Source organism: Fundulus heteroclitus, chromosome 18, assembly GCF_011125445.2.
Source record: "Fundulus heteroclitus isolate FHET01 chromosome 18, MU-UCD_Fhet_4.1, whole genome shotgun sequence".
Lineage (NCBI taxonomy): Eukaryota > Metazoa > Chordata > Actinopteri > Cyprinodontiformes > Fundulidae > Fundulus > Fundulus heteroclitus.
The window spans coordinates 35,793,363-35,806,178 of NC_046378.1; the positions used below are offsets into that span (position 1 = coordinate 35,793,363).

The 12,816-nt window shown below is 40.6% G+C and overlaps 2 protein-coding genes across 2 annotated transcripts; one reads left to right on the top strand and one right to left on the bottom strand.

Annotated features, from left to right (window-relative positions):
• Positions 1–896: 896 nt before the first annotated feature.
• psmd8 (proteasome 26S subunit, non-ATPase 8) lies at positions 897–6,622 on the bottom strand. Its single transcript, XM_012868318.3, has 7 exons — positions 6,483–6,622; positions 5,153–5,225; positions 4,945–5,047; positions 4,658–4,823; positions 3,349–3,449; positions 1,879–1,990; positions 897–1,582 (listed from the first exon to the last, which is right to left on the bottom strand). The coding sequence occupies exons 1-7, from the start codon at positions 6,585–6,587 to the stop codon at positions 1,445–1,447; spliced, it is 798 nt and encodes a 265-aa protein (XP_012723772.2). The 5' UTR covers positions 6,588–6,622; the 3' UTR covers positions 897–1,444.
• Positions 6,623–8,655: 2,033 nt separating this feature from the next.
• On the top strand, positions 8,656–11,921 carry nup88 (nucleoporin 88). The gene has a single exon (XM_012868313.3). It carries the CDS (start codon positions 8,691–8,693, stop codon positions 10,851–10,853), a length of 2,163 nt encoding a protein of 720 aa, XP_012723767.2. The 5' UTR covers positions 8,656–8,690; the 3' UTR covers positions 10,854–11,921.
• Positions 11,922–12,816: the final 895 nt, after the last annotated feature.

The window sequence follows — 12,816 nt, forward strand, 5'->3', positions numbered from 1 at the left end:
AGTTTAAAATCTAAAAAGAAATAAAGTGGAAAACAATTTTAGGCATCCCTACTGAACACGGGTGCTTCAAATCACTTTTAAAATATTATGTAATATTGGAAAAAATTATCACGGTTTTAAAGATTACTACTACTACTGTACTTGGCACACAGACTGAAGTTTACAAACCTGAAACATTATTCAGATGTTGCTGAAAGACTCTTTTTCAAAATAAAATAAAATTAACATATTCAGGAACTCTAAGAAAAAAATCCAAAGTATAAGTTTGGGGGGGGGGATTACAAAGCAGCTGTTATTTTAATCATTTTATCATTTAAAAAAGGCAATGAACTTGTGGTTAAACCATGTCAATTAAAACGTGTACATTGTTTCTATTACTATTTTATTACATTTATTTGTTTGTGAGCGGGCGCAGATGCCCAAATGTGTACATACACTACAGAAAAAGCTTTTTCTGATTGACATTATATCCAACAGGTTTGGGACGCCCTTACTGCTGTTGCCATGTAGGACTGTAATGTTTGTTGTAGTAATGAAAGAATAAAACTCAAATTCAAAAGTCTTCTTTTCAAAAAGGCAAGCTCCTAATATTGCATTCATATATATATATATATATATATATATATATATATATATATATATATATATATATATATATATATATATATATATATATATATATATATATATATATATATGAATGATTCAATTTTAAATAGAAATTAAAATTTTCTATTAAAAACCTTCACTTAAGATGATCTGCGGGATCTTTTCTGGAGTTCAATAAATTCAATTTTCTTGGTTAAAAACTCAAATTTTGGGGAAAATTTAAGGTACAAATAATGACCTGCAAACTCATGAGTTAAACGAACTGATGAATAAATAAATCCACTTAATTACGATAATTTTCTGAACAGTTTATTGCAAACAAACAATTATGTCATGATATAAATCATCCAGGAAGTGACATCGTGGCTTAGGAAACAAACTTTAATGGCATTTCTTTCAGTTGTGGCCACAAAGAAGGGCGGTACATTTCTGTAGGTACTGAAGAAAATCAACGAGGAAAACAACCATGCTGAATTGTGCCGACTGACACAGTGAGCCTCAGGATAACGGCTTTAATCAAGCTTCAAGTAGCTGTAAAAAAAAAAAAAAAAAAAAAAGTCCAAAGTATTTTTTTTATGTTGCAGCTGGGGCCAAAACTCTTATTTTCTGAGGATAAATACTGGCTTCAGTAAAAATCGGACCAAAGATTACACTGTTATATTTTCAGTTTTGATTTCCAATGACATACCAGATACTTTTAAGGACCAATCCTGTGGGAATAAATGAACTCTAATGTTACACCCCTGTGCGAGTCTGAGCTGCCTGGATGTAAACTGGACCAGTGGCGCGTTTATCCGAGCGCGCCTGTGCATGGCGCGGTTCTCCTGGGGGCGGATTACACAATCATTTCCAGGTGTCGTGCGTATTCGATGACCTGCTGTGCCAGCTCTGTGGACGGGATGGTCACTTCCTCTGTCCGCTGGTGCTGACTGGTGAAAGTGTAATAGCCGTCTGGTTTCTGAGTCCAGCCTCTCTGAAGACAAACAGAACAATAGTCCTCCTTGGTTATTTTTTTTTATATTATAGTGCAAAAAAACCCAACAACATTTAATTTCACAACGCAAGTAAAAACTGTTTTAGCACCAAGAATCATTGGTTAATATCAGAACTTTCCATCTTTACTCAAGTTATGAAGAGTTTCTAACCACAATGACATCAGCAATGTGAAAAGAAGCTAAATTAATACGTTTATAGTTTTAAACAAACATTAATGGATCCAAACTGAAGCAGCCAATAAATAAAACTCCTGAAAGTAAGATTTTGTTTTACCTTCTTGGCATATTCTGTCATCTTTTTGGGAGAGTTGAAGAAAAGCACTCGGGTCGCTTCACTGAACTGGATCTGCTCGTAGGCCTTTTCTATGCAGCCCGCAATCTCATCACTGCAAAGTTTAAAAATATTTAGGAATGTTAATACATTTCCTGATTACACAGCATATAAACTATTTTTTTTAACCAAAACAACAGTTATCAGAGAAGAAATAAAAAACTATATCAAAAACATTTTGTCCTGCTTTTAAATCAGGGCGGGATACGTTTGCAATGAGAGAGGCTCTCCCCTCTTTGCTCTGACTGCAGGCGGGTTTCGCCCACTCTTCCACTCCCTCAGCGTCACAGTGATGCGTTTAGGCACCAAAACATGGTACCGTTTGATTTTACGTCAATTGGTACCCAGTAGTACCTACAGGTTTTGCTGCATACCTATAAAAGTACAGAATTTGGTACCCATCCCTAAATACCATCCCATATCTTTATTTATAAAGAGCCTAAAAACAGCCAACAGCTGGAATAAAGTGCTGCACAAATTAAAACACATCCATTTAAAATAAAAACTAAAATAAAAAGATAAAAACACTTAAAAGAAACAATAAAACCAATTTAAAGCGAAAACTAATACACTAAACAACTGAACACTTTCACTTATCCACTTGTAGCTTTGGCAGCCTTCAGCTTGAAAAAAAAAATAAAAATAAGACGGATTCGCAAAACCGGTTCGCTGAAAGTCCATGACCATGTTTACCAGCTCCAAAGCAAATATGATGACATAATTGTTTAAAAGAAAACGTAATAGAGAACAGAGAAAACAGAATGGCTTGAAAGAAAATGGCCCAAACAGAAAGATATCTACACTGCAAAAACGGAACTAAAAGTAACTAAAATCTTCTTGAAATTAGTGCATTTATCCTTGATTTGAGCTGGTAAATAAAATGATTTGCCAATGGAATAAGATTTTTGCACTTAAAATAGGAAGAACTCATCTCCATCATCTTATTTCAAGTGCAGGATGTCTAATTGTCTTATTTTAGGGGTCAAAATACTCATTCTATTGGCAGATAATCTTATTTACCTGCTCAAATCAAGGACAATTGCACTAATTTCAAGACATGCTTACTTATTGTTAGCTGTGTTTTTGCAGTGTACGGCACCTGGAGAGAGTTCATTCAACTATTCTGCACTTCTAGAGACTCCAAGTACACAAAAAATGGATTTGGCATGATAAGTCCCGTTTAATACATTAGTAACAGTTTTACAGCCGTAGATCGCTCACCGCTGGAATTTTTTTTAATTTTATTGCTATTCTTTTACCATCTAACATTAATTATGTCAAGGAGATGTCAGATTTGCCCAAAATCTGTATCTGCAGATCAGAAATGTATAAACAAAGCGGCCCATAAACTCTGATCAGTGCCTCTAAACAAGTCTAATTTCTAACAGACATATGCCGTGTACTGATCCTCACCGGATGGTGTCCAGCAGAATGTCTATGAAAAAGGTGTAACTCTCAGCAGGGATGTTTCCTTTGGCGAGAAATACCTTGTTGTAGCTTCCCTCCATCAGGTACTGAAAAGACAGACAGATAAACGATTTGTTCATATCAACTTGGGTTATTGTGGACGTGGCGTTAGTGAGTATAATGTATAAAAAGCATATCCACCAACGACAGGCAAAAACCTGCAATAGATCTAAACTGTTTTCACACACGACCAGAGGAGCTCGTCAGTGAGGAGAGGATATGTTTAAATCTCTTCTTCTGTAACCCAATTATACATGAAGACGAGCAACATTTACCGTATTTTTGGACTATAAGTCGCACTTAATATCTTTAAAATTTCTTAAAAATTGATGGTGCGCTTTATCTATGATCACCGTTGTGCTAACTGACTGATTTTATGTGGTACAATGTGCTCAAAAATCTGTTAAAATGTGTAAGTATGACATTGGTTAGGAACGAAGCCGCTCTGTTTAGTGGACATTCAGAGAATTACGGTACACTGTCACTACCTGATAGGACCCCTGAGCTGTCTACAAAACTGCCTGACTGTAATGTCTAAATTAGAACTGCATTAATGTAAGGCAGCCTGGAGTACACGCTAGCAACAATAAACCTAGTAAGTTAATTCAATATAGAAGTTAATTTATTTTGGCCTGATGTTAGAAACAGGGCAGTGTAGTCCAGCTACTCTGTCCTCCTGACAGACGGATAACTCTGTATCTCAGGAGAGAGCTGTGTACGCAGAGGGGCGGACTGCAAAAAGGGAAGTTAAAGTTAAATTGTCTTAAAATTAGTATATTTTTCTTGATTTGAGCAGCTAAATAATTTGCCAATTGAATGAGTATTTTTACCCCTAAAATAATATAATTAGATATCCTGCAGTTGAAATAAGATGATGGAGATGAATTGTTCTTATTTTAAGTCCAAAAATCTCATTACATTGGCAAATAGTCTTATTTTCCTGCTCAAATCAAGGAAAATACACTCATCTCAAGAAAACTTTACTTACTTTAAGTTCCCTTTTTGCAGTGCAGAGTGATATTAAACACTTGAGAAGAATATTTCACACTCCTTATAACCTGGTGTGGTTATATGTGTGGACAAAGACACACATTGACGCATTAATATATGTCCAAGACAACATTTCCCCCTCGTTTTGCGATACATTAAAAACTGTTCTACCTGTCAGAATTGTTTACGTGAAAATCTAAATAAAAGAAAAAAATTAATTTTGTTGTTCTAATGTTCAGCTGCATCCAGGAATAAATGAGTGCACCTGTTCTAGAGAGACAGGATGCTTGATGTAGACGTTGGTCTGAATATCTCTTGCACTCAGTCTCTCGAGCTCCGTGTGAAACTCAGACACGCGGTTCTGAGAGAGCAGGAAGAGCAGGTTTAGTCCCAGCAGCTGGTGCATGTAGGCAGCGTCAGGTAGTTCTTCTCTAAAAGACAAATGTAAAAAAATTAATTAAAAAAATGTTAGGTTACAAAAGAAATCATCAAATATTTTGGCGAAAACTCAAAAAAAAAAAATCAATAAATAAGACAAACAGAGGACATTACTTGTAATCGAAGTAGTAACATTTTAGCTGAGCCATGTATCTCTCAAAAGATGGGATGTCTTTCTTGAGGATGCTCCACAGGGCTCCGATCTCGAGGACATCGCCTGAAACGAGCGTCAACTTGGATTAGGGCACAGAACATTTTATTATAAAAGCACCAAAGACCCACGTATGACTGATGTAGCTCAATCTGACTCTGTTCAACTCACGCGCTAAAATAAGCTGCTGCTTGGTGATCGCCGATCCACTAGTCGGTAAAAAGTTCAATTCCAACAGGGAAACCTGGAAAAATAAGTTCAGTAGTTTCAGCCAAACATGAATGTTGAGAAATGTTTTCTTCAATGTGTGACAAAACAAATACATTATGTTTCAATCGACATTATTTTGTCTTGGTTTAACTTTTTTCTGAATCAAATGTTACAACAAAAATCTAATTTTACAAACAAATGAGATCCTTGACAAAAAAAATTAAAAAGGGAAATAATTAAAGAAAAAACCCAAAGAAACTAAATAAAACTATTAGTTTAACATGTAAATAGACAACTGCTCGTTATTTCACTCCTTCACAAATTTAGATTGGGTTCCTATGACCAAACCTTTGTTGGAATTGAAATTAGCCATCATAAATCGGAATACGTCTTAATGTATGCCTTCAAATCTCATCGCACACGTTTTCAAAGCAGATGATTTATTGTGATCTCGTATAATAAAGTATAAATAGTGAATAGTAACGGGGATAATAATGATCATCTGCCAGCAGGTTTATATCAGTTTATCTGGTTTGACTCGGGGTCAAAGTCTCATCCAAAAATGGATTAGGACAAAAATTTAAACCAATAATTATAATAAGATCAAAACAGATAATGAAACAAAATATCAGCAAAATAACTCCTACAATCAACCAGAAAAGAAAAATTTACTACCGCTCATTAAGAAAGTGTTGAGCTTTTTCTATTAATAATCCCATCCATGTCTAAACGCTTAATTGTTTGAATTTGCCATTTTTAAGCATTTATGTAATTTTTCCTACAAATGTTCTACATATGTTGACAATTTGTTGCTGGTAACCGTTTTGTTTTTTGTTTTTTTTACTTTTCAATACGATCACTTTTTCTTTTTCTTTTTAGGAGACCTGCAGTCTTTCAAAATGGCATTTTGTGAAAGCGAAAAAACAACCAAAAACTATTTTCATCAAGAATGTAAAATCCACGGCTTTGGGTAACTTTTCTGATCAAATGTCTCCGTTCAACTTCTGCCGACATTAGCACGTCATGGTTTGTTTCCACGGCGTTGTAATAAAACTTAAAAAACGACTTAAAATGCCTAAACGTAAAAAAGAGACAACTAAACTGTCTTACGAACACAAAGACTGCAAACAAATGTTTATAATAATACCTGTAAAGCATTACCTTAGCTAAGCTACAGTATTAGCATGTTTGGCTATGTTAGCTGTAGCTAACACTACAGCCTCCGAGTATCGAAATAAACCCTGATGTCACTCATATAAACAGAAATAAATTAACCGGACCGATATGTCACCTTTAACTTGCTCAGGTGTTCTCCGCATTTATTCAGGTTCGGGTTTTTCTTGTTCCACTCAGCTTTAAGAGTCTCATACAGCCCCGCGGTCTCTTTCAACGCCATGGTGAGTCTGCAAAATGTACGACACCGGCCACAATAATACGTTAGGAGGCGTTGCCCAGGGCAACGCACAACTGACGCTTTACCAGTTTGGAACGTAAAGGAGTCCGCCATATTGGGAAGGTGAACCTCAGAGAACAGCTTTACGATAACAGCTTTATCAACTGCTTTGCTGCATCCCATGTGTGCATTTATTGCAAAAGCTGTGTTTGGTGTGCTGCATTATGATATTTGCAGCTCTATAGTGTGATTGCTCATGTACTATTTCTAGTTATGTGCTGTTGCCTCTGAAACTACATAGGGTCACAAATATTTTAACTTAGTTTCCCTTATCTTGTCATATTTTGAGCAAGACCCTTGACCACAGATTGCTCCCTGTGCGCCACTCAATGTTGGCAGCACGCTGCTCCCTAAGGGAAGGGTTAAGCCAAGAGACAAATTCCGCCTCTGTGGGTCTAAAAAAGGAAATATTAATTTTATTTCCAGGTCTAATTGCACAGTTACGTTACTGATGTCTTGTTTGGATGTGTTTCATGCAGAATGAAAAGTGTCAGAAGATGAAGCGTGGGTTGGACTGTTTTTACTGTCAGATGGTCCAGTATGGAGAAACGTACAGATGAGCTGAACTGGTAATGACGGCTTTGCTATATACATTGGTAATTATTATCTAGTAGATTTCCAAAGCAATAGTTTTTCATTGTATAAAGCCATGCAAAGGTATTCAAACATTTTGTTACTTTACAAGCTCAAACCTTGAATGATTTTATTGGGATTCTATATAATTGTATATATTAGACTAACCCAAAATAGAGCTTAATGAAGGAAAGGAAGATTCTACTGGATTTCTCAAAACAGTTCCAAATCCAAATTTGAAAGGTGCGGTATGCATTTGTATTTAGCCTCCTTTACCAACCTTACAAATACTTGAGAATTGTTGTTCACAGATGCTTTCAAGCCAATCTAACTGAGTTTGGGCTATTTTGCAAAGAATTGAACAATTTTCACATCTAGATGTGCAAAGCTGATGGATGTGGAAAAAGGTGGCTTGACAAAGTATTAACTCAGGAGTGGCTGAATACAGACGTGCCACACTTTTCAGTTTTCACATTTGTTCTAGTATATTACCTGAAACGGAATGAAGGAAGACAATTTTGTAAAGATCAGCAGACGAAGCTCTTCACTGCATTTATTAACAGTTTAATCCCACTTGGATCTTAGTTGGGTCAGATTAGGAAATTTCAGGTTCTAACATGTCAGAACCACAAGAAGTGGATAAGATATGAACAATTTGGTTTTCACACTGCAAACCCTGTGTCCAAAAGGTCTTATTTAAGAATATGACGTAAATAATATGTACCATTATTGAGGGTACATACTGTATGATCAACATGCACATAGTTTTAATGATAAATAAACTGCATATATAAATAAGCTTTACCAGCATTTCCTAATTAAGGGTCTGATAGTTTCCTATTCTTGTTTTTGTATATATAGTTTTGACACTATATGTGTTGCGATCGTCAACATCATGAACTAAAAAAAATAGACATGCCTTTCCCACTAGTCAGAACAAAACAATACAAATAATTGCAAAAATATGCAACTGCATAAAATGTGTGATTCCCCTAAATAAAATCTAAATGCACACAAAGAAGGACAGGATGCGATTCCAAAATTATGTATAGTATGTATGTATTCTATTGTATTTAATGTAAAGTGTGATAATCAGAATCAGAATCAAGTTTAATCGCTAAGTAGGTTTGCACTTACAAAGAATTTGACTTGGTGTTGATGGTGCAGACAAAAAATAAGAATATAGTAAAATAAGAAGTAAAAGGATATATACACGGAAGCTGTATACAATATCATTAACAATGATATTGTTAATGGAAAAATTAGTGTGGCCATAATGCAAAAGTCTTCAAAAATCGCACAGTTTTAGTCGTTCGGATACGTAATTTCCGATTTCCGAGGTAAATTGAACGCAGCTTTACATTCAGTACAACGTTCTGCCTCTAGGTGGCAGTAATGCGCCGTCAGTTCAGGCACCGAGCTTCGTTAAACACGAGGAAGAGGACGGTGACGTAGGGCGGCTAGTTGATCAAGATGGCGGCCTTCGGCGCAGATCGCTGGCTGAATGATTTACCGAATCACGCTATTTTCCAAAAGATACGCGAGAGGTCAGACTCGGAATGCGGGACTAGCGGCAGGGAAAAGGCCAAAAACCTGACCTTCTGCCTGGGGGGAGACTTTTTCCTGTGGGACGACCCCGAAGGCGTGTTTTACACCACCAACCTGCGGCAGTTGAACTCCGCTCAGCCCGAGGGCAGCGGGAAGTACCAGACGCTGCAGTGCATCAACCCGCCCCTGTTCCCGGTCTGCCAGGTGCTGCTCAGCCCCACGCAGCACCACGTCGCGCTGGTCGGACTCAGGGGGGTCTCGGTGCTCGAGCTGCCCCAGCGGTGGGGCAAGAGGTCCGAGTTCGAGGGGGGCCGCGACACCATCAACTGCAAGACCATCCCGGTGGCGGAGCGCTTCTTCACCAGCTCGCCGTCGGTGAGCCTGCGCCAGGCGGCCTGGTACCCGAGCGAGACGGACGAGCCCCACCTGGCGCTGCTCACGTCCGACAACACCATCCGCTTCTACGGGCTGAAGCTGCCCCACACGCCGGCCAAGGTGCTGCCCGTGTCGCAGTCGGAGGACGAAAGCAGCCTCCACCCGCCGGCGCGCTCTTACGCGGCGTCTCTGGGGGAAATAGCCGTGGCCTTTGACTTCGGCCCGGCGTGCTGCCCTCCTCGGCGGCTGGCGGCTCAATGCGCCAAGGACCGGCCGGTTTATCCCCTCTACGTCCTCTATGAGAACGGGGAGACCTACGTGAGCTACACCGGCCAGGCGAACGGCCTGAGCGCGACCAGACCGGCCGGGCCGCTCCCCATGTACCCGGCGGCGGAGGACAACTACGGCTACGACGCGTGCGCCGTCCTGTGCCTGCCCTGCGCGCCTTGCATCCTGGTGATCGCCACCGAGTCGGGGACGCTGTATCACTGCGTGGTGCTGGAGTCCGAGGAGGAGGAGGAGGCCGGGGCGGTGGAGACGTGGAGCGGGGGCGCGCAGGCGACGCCGGCCCTCTACGTGTTCGAGTGCGTGGAGCTGGAGCTGACGCTCAAAGTGGCGGCGGCGGAGGAGGACGACGCGCAGGAGCTGGACTTCACCTGTCCCGTCCGGCTGCACAGGGACCCGCTGTGCCAGCAGAGGTACCACTGCACCCACGAGGCCGGCGTGCACAGCGTGGGGCTCATATGGCTCCACAAGCTGCAAAGGTTCCTGCGCTCCAACGAGGAGGACAAGGACGGCCTGCAGGAGCTGGCCGCCGAGAAGCGCTGCATCGTGGAGCACATTCTCTGCACCAGACCCCTGCTGAGCAGCCAGTCGGCTCCGGTGCGCGGCTTCCTCATCGTCTCCGACCTGTCTCTGGGCGCCACCATGGTCTGCGTCACCGCCGGCTACGAGTGCGTCATGCTGCCGCTGCTCAGCTCCATCCGGCCGCCCTCCCCGCCGCTGCTGTGCTCCGAGCCGGGCCCCGGCTCCGCCAGCTCGCCCCTCCGCGGCCTGGCCAGCAGCGACTCCTTCGAGCAGCACATCCGCCGCGTCCTGACGCGCAGCTCCAACAACCCCGTGGTGCTGAAGGCCGGCGACAAGGAGGCGTCCCCGCCGCCCGCCGAGTGCCTGCAGCTCCTCAGCAGAGCCACGCAGGTGTTCCGGGAGGAGTACATCATGAAGCAGGACATGGCCCGGGAGGAGATCCAGAGACGGGTGAAGCTCCTGACGGGCCAGAAGGCCAAGCAGGTGGAGGAGCTGGCCCTGTGCAGGGAGGAGAAGAAGAGCCTGACGGAGGCGGCGGAGAGGCTGGCCGACAAGTACGAAGACGCCAAGTACCGACAGGAGACGCTGATGAACCGGGTGAAAAAGGTGCTGTGCAGCCTGCAGAGCCAGCTGCCCGTCCTCTCCAACAGCGAGAAGGACATGAAGAAGGAGCTGCAGAGCATCGGCGACCAGCTGAAGAACCTGGACAACTGCATCCGACAGGTGAACATGAAGATGGCGTACCAGAGGAAGCAGGTGGACAAGGACACGTCTGCGTCCCGGGCGCCGGTGCCGCTCAACGCGCAGCACAAGAAGGTGGTCCAGGATGTCCTCAGAGAGCAGGGACAGCAGATCGGAGACATGATGAAGCAGATCAAAGACATCAAAAGTCACTTCAGCTTCTAAGCTCCGCCAAATGTTTCCGTCTTTGGTCTCTGGTGGCTTTACAAGTGTGCCTTTTTTTGTCATTTACTGAAAAGTTATGTTTTGTTGTTTGTTAGGATGGGCGCCATCTTTGTTCTTTATGTCCAAGAGCAGAAAAAGACTCAATTTGTTAGCTTTTAGAATACAAGAAATAAACTTTCATCTATTAATTTCTCTTCTGTTCTTATCAAATGCATCACCATGTTCAGCTGTTTTAAGATACAGAAAATAAAAAGTGAAAAATTAGTTAAAGAATAATAACTGCGGTCCAGCAGTTTTTAGATTTAGGTTTTTTAACCCTGGCGTTTTTTCTAGATGTTCTCTGCTAGAGTTGGTAATCGATTCATATTTTAAGAATCAATTTTATTCTTATTCTTAAGATTTAGAATCGATTCTTTCTTTTTTTTTCTTTTTTTTATTAAATAAAAATTTTTTATCCGATCTCAAACTGGACTGCTGGGATAAAAAAAATGTAGCTGTTACCTGAATTATGTGACTAGTTAGGCAACATAATATTATATTAACATTCAACAGCAAATTAATAAGGTAATAGTTAATGGGGGCTGTAAGGTCAGTTGAAAATGCATTTTTTAAATAATTTTTTAATCTTTCTCATAATATGAGAATTGATTCAGAAATGTAAAATTAAACAGCCCTAATATCTGACAGGACTTTAAATGTTTTACATTTCATATTATCAGTTTTTGTTTAAAATATTTATGCAGATTTTGTTGATTTGCTTGTTTATTACTTTTCACATAATTCTTTAAATTTTGTTTGGGCAATTCTAAAAAAATAAAGTTTAAAGAAGTCACAAATTAAATGAGCTTTGGCTTGAAAACAAGGATTTCAGTTGCAGATTAAAACTCATACATTACTCACGAAGCTCCATGTATATTGAGAGAAGGTGTTACATTTAGGTAATAATAGTAAAAGGGTTGGACTTGCTTGACAGAGTTTAAAACAGTTGATGGTCATGTTTAATTTGCATAAAGTATGAAGTTAAATTGGATTAATAATGGATATACACAGCTAAATTCATATTTTATTTTATCACTGGGTCTTGAATATTAGTGGCATCTTGCCTTTTGATGTATGAATAATTGACCACTTGGTATGTGCAGTTTCATTTATGGTAATAAAATGTCATTTTATTTAATTTTAATTATTTAATCAATTTTCCCCTTGGTGAAAAAAAAACAAAATTATTGAGAATTAGAGACACTATAAGCTCAAAAGCTTGTCTACAGACAAACGTTTTAGTGGAGACGTGTGTTTAGCAAACCTGCAGCTCTCCTTTTGTAACGATGCAGTAAGAGAGTTATTTGCTTCTTCTACTCCATGCATCCATCATTGCTTTGCATCAAAATGGCCTCACATTCAGGATTACTTTTGGTCAAGAGTTGTGTTGCCACCAGTGCAGAGCTTGACCGATAATGGCAGCAAGTGGGGGCATCTAGACACACGTTGAGGTGAAGAATTTCTTCAGACAACTACTTGTGACAAGAAGGGGAGCAAAAACAAAACCAAGAAAAAATTGGAGTAAAATCGGCAGGAAAACCAATGAAAGTTGTTTTCTCAGATCAAAACTGGGATTTCTGGAAAAAGCACAGGTTGCCAGTGGTGTCTGGAGGGGCCACAAGCATGGGCGTAGGTTTGTATAGGGACCATAGGGACATGTCCCTACCAATAATTCGATGTGAATAACATGTTTATAATTTACAATACATCGTTGTTACAGCAGTCGCTTATTTTCCTCTCGCAGCTCCGCTGCTTGGCGGCGGCTGCTGCTGCAGCTCCGTCTGCTAGCCTGCGTGTCCAGTCAGTCTTTCCTGTCGCTTTAAAGGTATACTATGCAACTGGGGTTGATTTTCCAGCGAGGCTCCCCCCAGAGGGCGAAAGTAAAAGTGCACTGTTGTAAATATGCTCAGCTGTTCTGGTTCCT